The sequence below is a fragment of the Apium graveolens genome, chromosome 6 (assembly GCF_009905375.1).
Source record: "Apium graveolens cultivar Ventura chromosome 6, ASM990537v1, whole genome shotgun sequence".
NCBI classification, from domain to species: Eukaryota; Viridiplantae; Streptophyta; class Magnoliopsida; order Apiales; family Apiaceae; genus Apium; species Apium graveolens.
This window is the reverse complement of record NC_133652.1, coordinates 112,873,332-112,889,778: the sequence shown is the minus strand read 5'-3', so window position 1 is coordinate 112,889,778 and position 16,447 is coordinate 112,873,332. Positions and strand designations below refer to the sequence as shown.

Genomic DNA, 16,447 nt, shown 5'->3' with positions numbered 1-16,447 from the left:
TATCCCTTAGGTACCCACTTAACCTTGGGTCCTGGTTGGTTAGTATCACAAATCTTATATAAATGTCTATCTGATTTCTTAATCCACATCTGAACAATATTAACAGAAGTATTAGCAGATTTATATCTAGTAGACGATTTATAAGATGAGTTAGAGAAGTGGTCCTTGATACCACATAATCTAGATTCAGCTGTAGGGTGGCCAGCTTTGCCACAATCTCGACATTTCTCGTAAGGCATCTTATATTTCATAGGAGCTCGCTTATAACCGCCTTGAAATGCACGTTTCTTGATTGACTCACATCCTAAACCTCCTTTATCAAGAGAAGATTTTTTTTCACCAAGAAGAGCATTCAAAGTTCCTTCTCCATGAAAACATTTAGCTAAATCCTTTTCAAGCTGTTCGACTTTCTGCTTTAATTCAGGAACCAAGGGATCAGGAGCACTGTGACGGTTTCTGGATCAACAGATATTGATTCTTTCTTCAAAGCTTCAAGGCATACATCCTTCATCTCAATCTCATTTTTGAGATATTGATTTTCTTCAGTAAGTTTTGAAACCCTTTCAAGCAATGATCTGTTCTCAGCAACTAGGGCTTCTTCCTTCATTGGGTCATCCATTTCACTAAGAACTTCACTTAAAGCTTGCTTTAAATAAGCATTCTTTTCTTTCAACTTCTTAACCTGGACCTGCAAATTTAAAATAGACGAAGATATATTTGAATTATACTTAATATTCTGTACCTCATCATTATCACTGGAGTCCTCTAGTCCAGCAAAGCAAAGTTGAGCAACTTCATCGTCTGAATCGATCTCCACATCAGATTCATCATCACTCCAGGTAATTAATGCCTTCTTTTTGTTCTTCAGCTTGTAGTAGTCCTTTTTGAAGTGCCCTTTCTTTCCACACTCAAAACAAGTATCCTTGCTTTGATTCACTTTAACCTCCTTGCTCGGATTAGATTTGAAGTCCTTCTTCGGAAACTGTGACTTCATAGGTCGTTTGGAAGCATTCCGTTTGGCAAGAAATTTATGAAACTTCTTTGTTAAAAGAGCAATCTCTTCATCAGAATCATCAGGAGACTCATCTGCATCTGCATTAAGTGCAAGAGTTTTCTTACGAGGAGCTTCATCTTCTTCATCATATCTGCGTAGCTGATTTTCGAATTCTTCCAATTCACTGAACAGTGTTAGAGTATCCATAGTTGAAAGCAGTGTTGAATCCTGCAGAATGGTAACCTTTGGAGCAAACTTCTTTGGCATTGCTCTGAGGATTTTCCTATTAATCTCAGATTGAGGAATGATCCTTTCCAGAAGTGAGATGGAGTTCATCAATGTCAGAAACCTCCCTTGAGCATCTCGCACGCTTTCATCTCTTTCCAACCTGAAACCTTCATAGTCACTCATTAACATACTTAATTTTACTTCACGTACCTTAGACGTGCCTTCGTGGCTGACTTTGATCGTATCCCAAATCTGCTTGGCAGTAGTACATGCTGAAACTTTTCTTAATTCTGTAGCTACCATGCCATTGAGAAGTGAGTTCATAGCTTTAGCATTGGAATTCATTGCGTTAACTTCTTCGGGAGAGAGATCCTTGAGAGATTTTGGCTTCCCTTCTTTCATAGGAATTGTGAAACCGTTTTCTACAGCATCCCATTCAAATGCATCATGCTGGAGAAAGATTTTCATCCGAAACTTCCAGTCATTGTAGTTTTCAGCACCATGAAGCAGTGGTGGATAATTGTTTGAATACCTATCTGGTTGAGCCATGGATCGCTAGCAAAATAAACACTAAAAGGAGAATTAAATGCACCTGCTCTGATACCAAATGAAATTCGATGGCTCGATATATAAAATAATATTCTAACTGTCAAGGCAAATGGGACAGTCTCTTATACAAATGGGACAGTCCCTTTACAAATGAGACAGGGTATGAGACAGTCTCAATTACACTGCAGAAAATAAATAACATAAATAAAATGCAGAATGCTGAAAACTGAAAAGTAAAAACACCAGAAGTTTTCACTTGGTTCGGCCCCTACACCTAGTCTATGGCCTACATCCAAGTCCCCATGCCAACTAGCATAGAGAATGTATTATATCAACTTTAATAAAAGAACTTACAGTCTTTTCCTTGATTACAAATATAGCACCTGAAAGAAACTTTTTCCCAAGATACCTTGCTACCTAGCCCACTGCTATTCCTTAGCCTTCTAGCTACCTTGCTATACTTTGAAATCAAGCTTGCCACAACCCGGCACAAAGTTGATATGAATACACAAGTACAAGAATAAACAAATTGATTACAACTCAAACTAGGTTTCTTGTTTTTCTGGATATGAATATCTCGGGTATGAAACAAGAAAATGATTTCAGATGATGAAAGATTCTCGTGAAAGTGTTAGCTACAAATCTGAAATGAAGAGTTGTATTTATAAGCAAAGTTCTAACAGATTTATTTTCAAACACAAGATAAGGTTGGGAGATAAGTTTGTTTGAAAATATTTGAATGAATACTTGAGAAGCTAGTCTGTTAGTTGTTTGAAAAAGATAAACCAAGTAAAAGATAGGATTTGAATAATTCAAACTTGGCTTATAAGATAGGGTTTGTTTGAGATAAGTTAGAGAGATAATTATCCAGTCAAACAAGATATACATAAAACCCTAACCTTTATCTAAACCTGAGAAAGCTTCCTGAAAAATCTGAGCAAACTGCAATGCTTGAATCTCGGTTACTTGCATTCTGTTTATCTGCAATCTGAAAATCATCATAAACCTGAACTTCTAACAAATGTTTTGAGAGTAAATTAAGAAAATTAAGAACACTATTTGCAGTCTTGACAGGGCTGTCCAATGGCGGACCGGGGTTGAGATTATCCCCGTTCCCTGCCGCAGTGCCGACAACTTCAATTTGGGGACAACTCCGCTTGACCGAGCATTTTATCAGGCAAAGAAACGTGGTCTTAAAGTTCATGGAGTCATTATTTCATACCCATCAAATCCAGTTGGCAGTTTACTCAACAGGGAAACCGTTAACAACCTACTGGACTTCGCTACTAAAAAGAATATTCATGTATGGTAGCAGGATCTAGTCATGGTGATGATCAGTTTGTCAGTATGGTAGACATTATTGATTCCGGAGATTTTGACAGCAACAGAATTCATGTAGTTTATAATATTTCAGGAGACCTTTCTCTTACTGGTTTCAGTGTGGGTGCTGTTTATACATATAATGATATTGTTTTGGCTGCAGCTGAGAAATTTTCAAAATTCTCATCTATTTCCGTTCCATCTCATCAATTACTTGTATCCATGCTCTCTAATCAAAAATTTATTCAGATTTTCGTGGAGACAAATACAGGAAGGCTCAAAAGGATGCATGCTGAATTTGTGGCCGGGTTGAAGCAGTTGGGAATTGAGTGCATGAAAAGCAGTGGAGGCTTCTACTGCTGGGCTGACATGAGAAAGTTTATCAGCTCATATAATGAGACAGGAGAGCTAGAGCTCTGGGACAAGTTGTTAAATGTTTCAAAGATTAATGTAACTCCTGGTTCCTCTTGTCACTGTATCGAACCTGGATGGTTCCGGTTTTGTTTCACTGCATTGAAGGTAAAGGAAATCCCAATAGTCATGGAACGTATTCAGAGAGTTACTGGGTCCTTAATATCTCAGAGATAGCAGTCATGAAGTAACTTGTAATCAACAAGTTCATATCAAATATCTGGTTTGGGAAGACACGATCTTTTGCAATAATTTTGCAATTGCCGACTTCAAGCTATAACTCTAAGCAGCTTCAGGGTTCAGATTGAAGTAACAAGGGGAAGAAAACTACATAATTCCCTCTAATGATCTGGAAATGAAAGCTTAATGAATTCCTGATGATTCAACTCTGCACATAACAAGATACTCGATCAAAGTCATGTTCAATGGTGAGAGCAAGCTTTAATCAGATTCCTAACCTTCTTAGTTAGAGTTTATACAAGTTATGGTTGCTTTCATTCTTCAATATAGTCAAGCTGTATGCATTTGTCGTAATCTTTTCCATGTATATTCCACGCCCTCCCCTGTCTCTGCTCTTCAGTCAAATGATCATATTCGTAGCCAAAGAATTCTAGTCTTTGTAGATTGTATGAAAATTGTTTGTACAGATCGCGGCAAGAGTCATAACCAATGTTTTCAAAGATCAGTTCCATATCATGTTCTTTCAAAAAAGCAAATAACGCATTGCAGATGCATGAATTTACTAGTTTGTTCTACGTATGATGTGTATTCTTTTACTCTAGTGTTGGTCGACTAATCCTCTTGGATCCATTCAACATACAACTACCCAAACTACAGTAGGAGACTGCAAAAGGTTAATATACTAACAGTTGATAACTGGTGTGACTTATTAAACAGATCATATCGTAAAAACATAGTATTACAAAACAATAAATATTTTAATTATTATTATGTTTATAAATACTTCACTTATCCCTGATTATGTTTTGGTGGGGAAAAGAATATGAACTAAGTAACCCTCATTCCATTTGCAGTTGATTGAACTAAGTAAATTTTTAATTTCTCTCTCAATTGAATATCTAATGAACATATTATCACGTCCCCGTTCCAAATCATCTGGTAGAGGATCAAGTGAACCGGTCCATGTTTCTTCAAGGGTTGATAGTGTTGTTAAACAACCCGATACTCCTTATTTTGTTGGATTAAATAGGGTTTTTGACGACCCTTATCACGAATTCACTAACAAAAATGGTGTTTTTCAGCTTGGATCTACCCAAAGCAATGTTGTTTTTTGTCCTCATTTTTATTTATTTTGTCTTGTATATTTATGTTTACTGCCTCTATAGCTATATACTTTGTTAATTGATGTGTGGTTTTATTGTGGGTATTTGTAGTTATGTAAGGATTTGATGGATAGATGGCTGAAACATAATGGAGATAGTATTTGTGAAATTACTGATGATTTATCAAAAGATAAGTTGCAGCAACTCAAAGTGGTCTCTCTCTCTCTCTCTCTCTCTCTCTCTCTCTCGCTCTCTCGCTCCCTCCCTCCCTCCCTCCCTCCCTCCCTCTGTGTGTGTAATACGTTCAATTGAAGCTGGTTTTTGAATCTCCTTGCTATAATAATGATTGATCCATAGAAGGATTCCGATTGCACTAATAAGAACCATGATTGTGCAATAGCTGCAGCATTTATTTTGTTAAGTTATAATATACTCTCTCTCTCTCTCTCTCTCTCTCTCCCTCCCTCCCTCCCTCCCTCTGTGTGTGTAATACATTCCATTGAAGCTGGTTTTTGAATCTCCTTGCTATAATAATGATTGATCCATAGAAGGATTCCGATTGCACTAATAAGAACCATGATTGTGCAATAGCTGCAGCATTTATTTTGTTAAGTTATAATATACTCTCTCTCTCTCTCTCTCTCTCTCCCTCCCTCCCTCCCTCCCTCTGTGTGTGTAATACATTCCATTGAAGCTGGTTTTTGAATCTCCTTGCTATAATAATGATCGATCCATAGAAGGATTCCGATTGCACTAATAAGAACCTTGATTATGCAATAGCTGCAGCATTTATCTTGTTAAGTTATAATATCTAGTCAGAAGGATCAAACCAGAGGAATATTAAATGAATGAAGTGTATAGTATTCCTGTTTACAAATAATCTAATTTTCAAGGTGTAGAATATGTTGTTGTTGATGACGAATTGTGATCAGGGGGTTCTATTGGTTTATATTACTTAGTCCTCCTATCCTATTAAATAAAGTAGGAGATTTTTAATGTCCTCGTTGAAGGTATACCTGAATGTTTCTTGCCAAGTATTATCTCTACTATGAATATCATGATTTTTTATGTGAGTCTAAGGACATTATCAGGTTAGACAACCTTTTAGGGCACTATTGAAGGGTCCTTAATCAGTTGTAAATTGGGAATGTTTGCAATTTGCATTGCCCTGTATCATAATTTAGACTCTTTGTCACTTTAATTTAATTATTTTTATGTGATGGTGTGTACATGGTTACTTATTAGTTCTCGAACTTGAGCAAACATTTAAATTTTTTCGGATGCTGAGTTGCTTTCTGCCTTGATTGTATGCTTATGATGCTGGAATTGAAACGATTTATGTCAAGGGCCATGTATGACCAAGTCTTCTACAAATCATCAAAAATAGTACCAACAGCTAGTGCAGCTTCTGCAATTAAGATGCTTAGCTTCTGCTTGGCAGATGCGGGGAATGCTTTCCTTGTTCCATCACCATATGACCCAGAGTAAGAATATATTTTCTGATAAATTTCTTAGGGTGGCCATTTCCCGTATCTGTAAACTAAACCAAGATAATTTGGACACGATATGCAGGCTTGACAGGGCTGTACAGTGGCGTACCGGGGTCGAGATTATACCAGTTCCATGCTGCAGTGTGGACAACTTCAATCTGAGTAGAACTGCCCTTGACAGAGCCTTCGATCAGGCAGATGAACGCGGTCTTAACATTCGTGGAGTTATAATTTCAAACCCATTAAATCCAGTAGGCAGTTTGCAGGACGGGAAAACATTTGAGAACGTTTTAGGCTTTGCTACTGAAAAGAATATTCATGTCATCTGCATTGAAACGCTGGCTGGATACAGATATGGTGAAGATGATTATTTTAACAGTATGGTAGACATCATTGATTCAGGACATTATGACCGTGACAGAAACCATGTAGTTTGTGATATTTCGGGAAACCTATCACTCACTGGTTTCAGTTTGGGGGTTGTTTATACATATAATGATGCTGTTTTGGCTGCAGCTGAGAAACTTACAGAATTCACGTCTATTTCGATTCCAGCTCATCAGTTACTTGTAAGCTTCCTTTCGAATCGAAGATATACTCGGTTGTTCTTAGACAAAAACGATGATAGGCTTGAAATAATGCATAGTAAATGTATGGCTGGGTTGGAGCAATTGGGTATTGAGTTTGTGAAAACCAGTAAAGGCTTCTACTGTTGGGCTGATATGAGAAAGTTTATGAGCTCAAATGATGAGAAAGGAGAGCTAGAACTTTGGGAGAAGTTGTTAAATGTTTCAAAGATTAACGTAACTCCTGGTTCCTCCCGTCACTGTATAGAACCTGGATGGTTCCGGTTTTGTTTCACCACATTGAAGCTAGAGGAAATTCCGATAGTCATGGAACGTATTCAAAGAGTTACTGGATCTCTGATATCTCAGAGCTGACAATCGTGGACTAATTTAGTAATCAACAGGTAACTTTTGTGTGCCTAGTCTGCTGAAGACACTCTCCTCTTTTGTATAACACTGGAAGCTGTCGAGTGTTAACTTGAAGCTGTAACTCTAAGCATCCTTTTTGTGGTTAAGTAAAATGAATCAGTTCCCAATTATGTTTCTTTACAGAAGTTACATGAATATAATTGTTATTCTTTAGCTATTAAACAACAAAACTGAAGGGAAAACGCAACATCTTCTAAACGTTTTTAGGTGCACGTCGAGTTTGAACCCAGACTCGTATACCCAAGTAAAATCAATTTAAAAGAAAAGGAAGATCTACCATTTGATAGAGATTTATGTTACAATAATAAAGAATCCGACTGTGATCTAACAGACTCGAGAATCTGAACTGCCTCAGACATGCTTGGTCTCCTGGAAGGCATTTCAGAACTACAAATTAATCCCAACTTTATCACTTGAATTAACTCGTTCTCTACAAAACCATGCAAACTTCTATCGAAACAATCTGAAGCATTACCACTCTCAATCAATCTCCTTACATATTCACACAAAATCACCACTTCATTTTGATGATTTTCCACCGGTTTTTTACCTGTAACAAGCTCCAATACCAGTACTCCAAAGCTATAAACATCACATTTTTCACTTGACCTTAAGTTATGTGCCAACTCTGGAGCAATGTATCCAACAGCATTGTGAAATTTTGTGATTCCACTGTTATTGAGCAAAGGGAGGAACTTTACTAACCCAAAATCAGATAACTTTGGCTTGAAATTTTCGTCTAGTAGGATATTAGCCGACTTGATGTTAAGATGAAGAACTGGAGGTTTACAATCATGGTGAAGATAGGCAAGAGCTTTTGCAATCCCTAAAGCAATGAGGTACCTTTTAGACCAGTTCAAGCTACTATTACCGAAACTCGTGCTAGTGCTAGGATAATTAAGTCCATAAAGATTGTCGTATAAATTTCCATTAGGAATAAATTCCGACAAAACTAAGTGCATGCTAGTGGACCAATAATAACCTTGAAAAGAAACAAGATTAGGGTGTCGAAGATTTCCTAACCGTCCAATTTCTTGCTCGAATTCATCCTGGTTCCGGATCCTTCCTAAAGTTTCTAACTTCTTCACTGCAATTAATATCCCACCTTCAAATTTTGTCTTGTAGACTGTTCCAATCGAACCCCCGCCTATTAGGGACTCCTTGTCCAGTAACGCTTTGGTGCCAGCTTCCCAGTCCTCATACTTTGAGGGCAAACTTTTGCTAAAAAGGACTAATTTTCCAATTATGACATTTGAATCTGCTGATTCCATTGGTGTACTTTCTACAACCACTGTCACTTCATCACTTCTCAAACGACGGACCCTCATGTTGAAAATGGTTACTATTCCAACACCAGTGAGAATCACTGCAGCTGCAACAATAGCAACAATGGCCGAAACACTTAAAAGTTTAGATTTTCCTGTCGTGGGAATGGTGCTATTCTGCGAACAAGATGTAAGTGGAGCACCACATAGTCCTGGATTGTGAAAAAATGCTGATGCTCCGAATTGCAGGATGGTGGAAGAGGATGGTATAACACCTGATAGGTTGTTGTAAGAGAGATTAAAATGAATTAAGTTTAACAGATTCCGCAGTGAAGGAATTTGGCCTGAGAGCGAATTTTCTGATAGATCAAATAGCTGGAGCTTTGACAAATTTCCAAGAGTTAATGGAATGCTTCCGTTTAGCCTGTTTCGGTGCAGATCAAGAATTACAAGATAAGACATGTTGTAAAGTTTGTTTGGAATATTTCCCTGCAAAGCATTACCCGAAACATCCCTGCATGACAATATACATTTGGTTAATATAGTATTTAACTAAAAACAATGTAAGCATACATAGTAATGATGCCTAACAGAATATTAGTGAATAAAAAATGAAAGTAGAACTTACAGTTCAAGCAGAAACCTGCAATTACTTATCTCATCTGGAATTTCACCAACAAGGCTAAGATTGTGCAAATCCAGAACTTGAAGTAATTCAATACTTCCAAATTCTGTAACAAAAGTTCCACTAATCGAATTATTCCCCAATCGAATAACAACAAGCCTCTTTAAGTCGGAAACGTTAATTGGAATACTTCCATTTAACTTATTATACCCAAGATCCAAAACCTTCAAGCCACTGCATTTCATGATGCTCCTTGGGATCTCACCAAAAAAGTTATTACTTGATGCACCTAATATTTCTAATCTCTGGCTACAAGATTCAATATTTGGGATCATCCCCACAAACTTATTATACGAAACATTGAAATAAGTAAGATTACTTAATTGAAGAACACCAAAAGGGGCTGACCCATTAAACATATTGCTAGCAAGATCCAAAAATTCCAAGTGTTTACACCGCAAAATTTGTTCCTCAACAGTTCCTGCAAACTGATTATCACTCACAGAGAAGTACACTAAACTTGAAATATCACAAATTTGTGAAGGCAAGCCACCGCTAAGATTGTTGGATGAAAAATCCACCCCAAGAAGATTGAAGCATTTTCCAATGGCTAGAGGAACTGAACCGGAAAGTTTATTTCTTGACAGAGAAATGAACTTCATATTGTAACAGTTTATAAATAATGCTGAAGGAATCTCTCCACTGTATTCATTTCTTGACAAATCAAGATACCGAATATTTGACAATCTCCCAAGATAATCTGGGATTTGCCCTGATAACAGATTGGAACTAAAATTCATCTTCCATAATGTATCAATATCACCATACTCGGTTGGAATGTTTCCAGAAAATTTATTTCCAAAAAATGAAAGAATTCGCAAAAATTTTAAACTTGACAAGGCTGGTGACAAAATGCCGCTCAAACTAGTATTCCACAACAGAATTTTATATACATTTCCAGCTGAATTACAAAACACACCGCTGAAATCTTGGCAAACGCTCTTATTTGAATCCCATGAACTGAAACTATTGTAAGGATCGCTAGAAATGTTACCTTTGAATTGCAGCAAGATCTCCTTCTCAGTGACTGAACATACTGCTGCAAACTGATATGCAAGCAACACAAAAATGTAAAGAATAAGATTTCGTAATCTTTTCATGTTTGTGTCCAGCATCAAATATGCAAACTTTTAACTTTATGATCCATAATAATTTCAAGAATGTAGCACACTTGTAACTAAAAATGTATATATGAATGTATCTTTAGGAAGCTTGAGATGGCTTTGACTAAACACTTTCAATAAGAAAAACTGTAATGAAATCTCTAGGTGACTGTAATGAAATCTCTAGGTGTTTTACGGGAATATTGAACTAAAAAAACAATAAGAACTATGTAGAATAATATAAAAAAAAAAAAAGTGAAGAGGCCAAGATAAGCAGAGAGATATGAGCACAGCCACATGGGGACATGCAAATTGCAGAGGAATGAGCAACAGAAATAAAAGAAAAGTGACTTGGGGCTTTGCTGGAAAGGGGAAGAAGCAGGTAATGGCAATTTTTAACAAGTGCTCTGCTCTGCTCAGCTCATATATAAAACTAATGTCCATGTCCTAAAGGTTGTCACCACATGCTCCTATTCTTATTGCATCATCCCTTGTCTCTCCCTCCGCTCTTTCAAAACTAACTCTTCTTCACTTATATTTTGTCTTATATTATCCCCACACACACTCTTCCTTATACAAAGAATGAGCGCTGCAAAAAATGCTGCCTCAAATCAGTGGAGGAACTAGCACTAAAAATTATGGGGGCTCGAATTTTTAAAAATCGTTGGACAGACTTTCTTTTAAAAGGCAATGAATAATAACTGAATTCTATGATTCAACATTTATTCCCACTTTGATACTTTTTTTTCTAGGTAAATTTCATCTTTATTTTTATTTTGACGAGATTAAACTTCACTAACATATACAATTTAGGAGAGATAAAAAATAATTTATACTAATTTTCCGGAGATCAGGGGGATCTCAAGCACCCCCTTGCCCCTTTCGTTCCGCGACTGGGCGCAATATACAATTACTCTTGTTCTAAAAAAATGGTATAATGTAAGAACTTGCCTGCACAGTTGTAGAATAATAAACAAAAAATGGCCTGATCTTTGTGTTGATCTTCAGTTTTTCAAGGATAGCTTGTTCAAATTTCAGATAAGTAATTAATCTACTAGTAAATCTAAGAAACTCACTAAAAATACAAATAAATAAAAATAATAATAAAGTATGATATGATACTGTAAACATGGGCTAGATAATGCAATCACTATGCCACTCTCTGCACAGTGAATGACTGAATAAGCACTTTGGTTCCCACCAAGCCAGAGAACCACTATTCAACACATCACCACCACTGTCCCTCCCATCTCTTACCTTGATAAAGACATTCTTGTTTTTGCATCTAACGTTTCTAAAGTTCTGACGATTATTAAAAAGGGTTTTTGTAGCTGAATTATTTGGGGAGAGGATTAATATATAGCAACTAGAAAGCTGCAAAATGAAGCTCTGCTGTGATGGCTTTCAACTTTATTTTAGTCCTATCTGTTTCGCATCAAAATTTGTCTGTCTTTTGTTTCACCACCAGTGACAACAAACAAGCGCTAACATCCAAATATATGATGAGATGCAACATCTGATAAAATTGTCCAAATACCTTGATCCCTAGAACTTGCCAAAATACAAGAGATGTATATAAAAAAAAACACTACTGATGACAACAAAAAAGCACGAAAATCGCCTTTCCAACTCAATATCCAAAGATAATCAACTACCACTAATTTATCAATCTGTGAAGTAAATCTTCAACACTGTAATAGAATATGGAAAAATATACATAAACATATATATTAACGAACCTGCATGTAAGGTCATCAGGATAACTAAGCTTTATACAATCTTAAATACACAACTATTTCACTGACCGGGTAGATCTGTCAGGCCCTTTATTCACATTCAAATATTATATACAGCTTACTGTGGAAAATAAAGGGCCTGAGAAATACAAAGGGTAGAAGAAACTATACAACAAAACAATAACTTATTGCCAAGTTCAAGAGATCAACATACTGGCTCCAGACTTCTATATATGGACTCAACCATGTTAATTGTTCTTAATCGCCTCTCCATCCTTTTATCTACTACTTGATTGTCAACACATAATTAAAGGCCCTCCTGATAAGAACAGATCCCGTGTCACCATTCACGAAGCTCCTTCCCTCTAATAACTGCTGTTCCAGAAATTGATTATCAAAAAACCCCAGTATTCTGCTTTATTATATGCCAATTTGACTTGGCCCGCTCAATATGCCTTGCCCTAGACACAAAATGCTACATCAGTAGCTCTTCTTCCTTTTGCATTTCCTTGAGCCTCCTTTTCGCAAACATTGTAACTATTACCGTGGTTGTTACAGATGAAGCAAAACCAAGAACATTGAAGATGATTTGGCTTGTGCTAAGGGCGTGGTTATCATTTGAAGCATCAGCCAACGTTTTTATCATTATACCACTAAAAAAATTAAGGCAAATTGTTAATACAAAATTTAACACACCAGCTACAAAACACAATAGCAGCATTGAATTTTTTAACACGATACACAGAGTGCGAAAAATAATACAAGTATATATGCATAATTCTGTACATTCTCATCTATAAACTCAGTTTACATTTTGTATAGTCTTATCTGAACTCCTGAGAACAATACATGAAAGCTTAGAGTGAAGATCTAGAAGGACTTGCACCAGAAAACCTTTTTGTTTGGACCTCGTCCGTCGTAAGAATGATTATAGACAGTGACGTAGGGAGAAAATATAGGTACTAAAAAAGAAAAAGATTTCGCTAGAAGCCTCAAATCAACCAGGCAAACTCAGTCTTTCTAATTGTTGTTATATAAGAAAATTATGATATTAGAGTACGCAGAGGAAAAGTATTATGTTTTTGCAGTGAAATGAACCAACACCCTTTAACTCAAGAGGGAACCTACTGTCAAGCTTTGAACCACAGCAATTATCTGATAATTTGCTAACTTGTAATATGGCTGTTCAAATTATTCTTCAAAAGCATGCAAATTGTAGAAAATCTAGCCACTCGGCACTTGGACACATCCATATTTTAATTACTTCCATCCAAGTCCAGGAAACTGGTAATGCACAAGATGTCTTTTTTTTATATACTGGACACTGTTTTGATTAATAAATACAAATCCAGCAAATCAGCAAATACTTTGCAACCTTAAGCATTGAAGTAATTGTTCAATTACAACTTTGGCACCGAAGAGGATATTAACAAACACCAACCCAACTCCAAAAGAAAACAAGCAAGCAAACTAATTCCCTACAGGCCTACTCCAATAGTGAAAAATAACCTGCAGCCTCCAAGAAGGATGCTCTTGTAATCTGTACTGGATTAACTTACTTATATCCTACTTCTCATACAGTAGTGCCTAGAAGATACTTAGAATCTGCCTCAAGTTCATTTATGATTTATTTGGGAAGGCATAAATTGACATACATGTTAAGTTTGTATACTATTAAGGTATTGTGAATTTTGGTGTTAAAATCAAGAAGATATTAAGAATTCTGCATCAGTAAGATGATATGTAAATCCAGGATTAAGCAAGCCTCACAGCAAGTGTCTTCTTTATTAAGGCCGACGGTTTTCATCGTCAATCGTATCAGGTGCAACATGTTCTAGTTGCATTATGGATACACGTGTTATATTACATTAACTGACATAAAATTACAATATACAACAGTAATGAGAGACATACAAAGAGATAGAAGTAGAGATCTTACGTATATATCGCAACAAAGATTTCGGGTACCATTCCAACCAACGTCCCCAACAAGTACGGAGCATACTTAACATTTGTTGCCACAGCACAATAATTAAAGATTATAAATGGGAATGGAGAAATCCTGATTAACGTGACAGCTTTAAATTGATGACACCAATTTCCTTCCCCAGCCAACCTAATGACTGAAGCTTTCTTTGGGTCTCTTTCTAACCAGTCCTACGTAAAAGAAGAAACAGGTTAGCAACTGTATTAGCAAGCACAACACACATTCACGTACTTAGTGTTCCCTCCACAAAATTCCAGTAGATTACAATGTACAAGGTACATACTTCCATTCGGCGGTGGAAAAGAGTGCCCACGAAATAGGGTAGTGATACACCAATAGGCACTGCAGTAATTATAATTAGAAATCCTAAACTGTAACCGAAAGTCATCCCTGCCACCCACATGGAAGGAGTAGATGGTACAAGTATCAGAGGAAATAAAGCTACAGATGCAAATGTTATAGCAGCCAGTACTGGTTTGCTAAATGTTTTCGTTACCCAGTTTAATAAAGGGATAATCTCCTGCAAAGAAACAATACATTAGCTAAAAACCAACAAAAACAAAAGAGGGAACAAAACAATTATGCAAAAGACTTGCGCACTTTTGTGATCCTCTTGCATCAGTTAACACTTAACATAATCAAATATTTTAAACATCTCAACTTATGAGCATAATCATATAATAGACAAGACAGACAGAGGCATACATAAATGGATCACTTGTAAGCATTAGTTGAATTCTAACATTTCTTCAGCCTCCACTTAGCTGCCTAGCTAAGAAAACACTACTTCCAGAAACCAAGAGTCCTTTTATTAGGATAAGTAGCACTACACCTAGCTTCTCTAAGCAATTCAGTTCTATTTTATTAGATGGTGCTATGAAACCAAATTCAAAACAAACCACTTCACACAACTAAAAAAAATTATTTCAAACTTTCACCATCTCATTAGGTTTAAAAACCCAATGTACAGTTTGCTATGTAAAATGCCATTTGTGACTTGACAATAAACTCACATTCAAGAATATAACTAAAAGATTATCAGAGAAAGCATCACGTGTTCTCTTCATTTGCAGATACAGCAGAAATAGAGCAGAGGCAGGCATCTCATTAAACAACAAATAACATACGTACACATATAAAGAGTGTACTGTACACATACCTTGTTCATGACAAAAGGGCCAACCCACATAAAGAAAACAGCAGCAAGAAGGCCTATAAAAATGACCAAAATGATTAGCCTAGCCCACCACCACACTAACCAGCACCTGCTACTTTTCAATACTAAACCAGAATCTCCAACCCCATTACAATTATTATTACTAAAATCACCAACACTTTGAACATCAGTTTCAATCAGATTCACATAATCACCATTTGGGTCCTCAATTCTCAAACTCAATTGTGCCACCCCCACATCACTCACACCATTCACCATCTTACCCGACCCGATTCGACAGTTAAAAATTCAAAACCCAATGAAATTAGCACAAAATTGAATCTTTAAGACACCCATTTATCTATTTTCACCTTCTGTGACTCCAAACCAAACTGATCATAATTAAAAGCCCAAAGGAGGATCAAGAAAAATAAGAAATTATGTGAAAGCAAAAAATATATACACACACGATTGTATTAGTGTATACACAATTGTTATGTGTATTATATAATATAATAACACTATCACGGGGAAGAAGAGAGGGTGACCTGAAAATTGAACAGGGCGACTGATGCAATAATAATGGATTTAAAGACTTTAAACGACGTCGTGTTTTGGCTATTTTATCGGTTTACTAAACACGTGTCGTATTGCAGCGCTGCTTGAAGGAGAAATAAGTTAGATGGGCCCAAAACACCCTTTATGAACGGGGGAAGTCGGTATGCAATAAATTGCGCCAAGTCGATTACCATCTTTTTTTAAAACAAAGTTTTTATTAGGCCAACGAAATAAGAAACAGAGTCTATTCCAACAAAGGGAGGAGGAGACAAAGAAAATATCGTAACAATTTAACAAATAAGGGATTCTAGTCATAAGGTGAGCTTGCTTTTTTACAAAATAAAGAGAGATATCGGACCTGTTTCCGAGTTTCAATCTGCAGTAATTGACAGCTCCATTAATGGAGATTAAGTAATAAACTGAGAATCAAAGAAGATGCATGGGACAAAATGAGATTTTACAATTAGTTACATTATTCAGATGTATCTTCTAACAAAGACTACTACTCTATTTATATATAGCTGTGCTAACTAACTCTTAGTTGTCACTTACTACCGTCTCCCGAAGCTTGTGATGTTGACATTTTGGTCTATTTGTGTTGACTTATTTGTTGTCATAGGCATGATAGTATTATCAGTATATTTAACATCCCCCTAAGTTTGGATGCGAGTAAAGATTCTACTTCAA

The 16,447-nt window shown here is 36.4% G+C and overlaps 4 protein-coding genes across 8 annotated transcripts; 2 read left to right on the top strand and 2 right to left on the bottom strand.

Annotated features, from left to right (window-relative positions):
• Positions 1-3,076: 3,076 nt before the first annotated feature.
• Positions 3,077-3,679, top strand: LOC141665394 (1-aminocyclopropane-1-carboxylate synthase 6-like). The gene has a single exon (XM_074471381.1). It carries the CDS (start codon positions 3,077-3,079, stop codon positions 3,677-3,679), a length of 603 nt encoding a protein of 200 aa, XP_074327482.1.
• A 102-nt stretch (positions 3,680-3,781) lies between these two features.
• LOC141667541 (1-aminocyclopropane-1-carboxylate synthase 6-like) lies at positions 3,782-7,386 on the top strand. 3 transcript variants are annotated; one of them, XM_074474069.1, is made up of 4 exons: positions 3,782-3,930; positions 4,897-4,998; positions 6,132-6,269; positions 6,358-7,386. In XM_074474069.1, exons 2-4 carry the CDS (start codon positions 4,934-4,936, stop codon positions 7,214-7,216), a joined length of 1,062 nt encoding a protein of 353 aa, XP_074330170.1. In that variant the 5' UTR covers positions 3,782-3,930; positions 4,897-4,933; the 3' UTR covers positions 7,217-7,386. The 3 variants fall into 3 exon arrangements, with proteins under 3 accessions (XP_074330170.1, XP_074330169.1, XP_074330171.1); XM_074474068.1 differs by lacking the exon at positions 3,782-3,930 and adding an exon at positions 4,497-4,785; XM_074474070.1 differs by lacking the exon at positions 3,782-3,930 and adding an exon at positions 4,533-4,549.
• Positions 7,385-11,197, bottom strand: LOC141667539 (putative LRR receptor-like serine/threonine-protein kinase At1g12460). Its single transcript, XM_074474067.1, has 2 exons — positions 9,164-11,197; positions 7,385-9,049 (listed from the first exon to the last, which is right to left on the bottom strand). The coding sequence occupies exons 1-2, from the start codon at positions 10,333-10,335 to the stop codon at positions 7,567-7,569; spliced, it is 2,655 nt and encodes an 884-aa protein (XP_074330168.1). The 5' UTR covers positions 10,336-11,197; the 3' UTR covers positions 7,385-7,566.
• An 818-nt stretch (positions 11,198-12,015) lies between these two features.
• Positions 12,016-16,206, bottom strand: LOC141667096 (uncharacterized). 3 transcript variants are annotated; one of them, XM_074473452.1, is made up of 5 exons: positions 16,119-16,206; positions 15,206-15,258; positions 14,330-14,566; positions 13,999-14,216; positions 12,016-12,712 (listed from the first exon to the last, which is right to left on the bottom strand). In XM_074473452.1, the coding sequence occupies exons 2-5, from the start codon at positions 15,233-15,235 to the stop codon at positions 12,535-12,537; spliced, it is 663 nt and encodes a 220-aa protein (XP_074329553.1). In that variant the 5' UTR covers positions 15,236-15,258; positions 16,119-16,206; the 3' UTR covers positions 12,016-12,534. The 3 variants fall into 3 exon arrangements, with proteins under 3 accessions (XP_074329553.1, XP_074329554.1, XP_074329552.1); XM_074473453.1 differs by lacking the exon at positions 16,119-16,206 and adding an exon at positions 15,751-16,089; XM_074473451.1 differs by lacking the exon at positions 16,119-16,206 and having other exon boundaries at positions 15,206-15,744.
• Between the last annotated feature and the right edge of the window lie 241 nt (positions 16,207-16,447).

Coding starts and splice junctions, on each gene's coding strand:
- LOC141667541 (XM_074474069.1), top strand. CDS start 4,934: ATGGAGATAGTATTTGTGAAATTACTGATGATTTATCAAAAGATAAGT. Junction 4,999..6,131: donor AGTTGCAGCAACTCAAAGTG/GTCTCTCTCTCT, acceptor ATTTATGTCAAG/GGCCATGTATGACCAAGTCT. Junction 6,270..6,357: donor CCATCACCATATGACCCAGA/GTAAGAATATAT, acceptor CACGATATGCAG/GCTTGACAGGGCTGTACAGT.
- LOC141667096 (XM_074473451.1), bottom strand. CDS start 15,481: ATGGTGAATGGTGTGAGTGATGTGGGGGTGGCACAATTGAGTTTGAGA. Junction 14,567..15,205: donor GCCCTTTTGTCATGAACAAG/GTATGTGTACAG, acceptor GTTTCTTTGCAG/GAGATTATCCCTTTATTAAA. Junction 14,217..14,329: donor TTTTCCACCGCCGAATGGAA/GTATGTACCTTG, acceptor TCTTTTACGTAG/GACTGGTTAGAAAGAGACCC.
- LOC141667539 (XM_074474067.1), bottom strand. CDS start 10,335: ATGCTGGACACAAACATGAAAAGATTACGAAATCTTATTCTTTACATT. Junction 9,050..9,163: donor TGCAGGTTTCTGCTTGAACT/GTAAGTTCTACT, acceptor ATTGTCATGCAG/GGATGTTTCGGGTAATGCTT.
- LOC141665394 (XM_074471381.1), top strand. CDS start 3,077: ATGGTAGCAGGATCTAGTCATGGTGATGATCAGTTTGTCAGTATGGTA.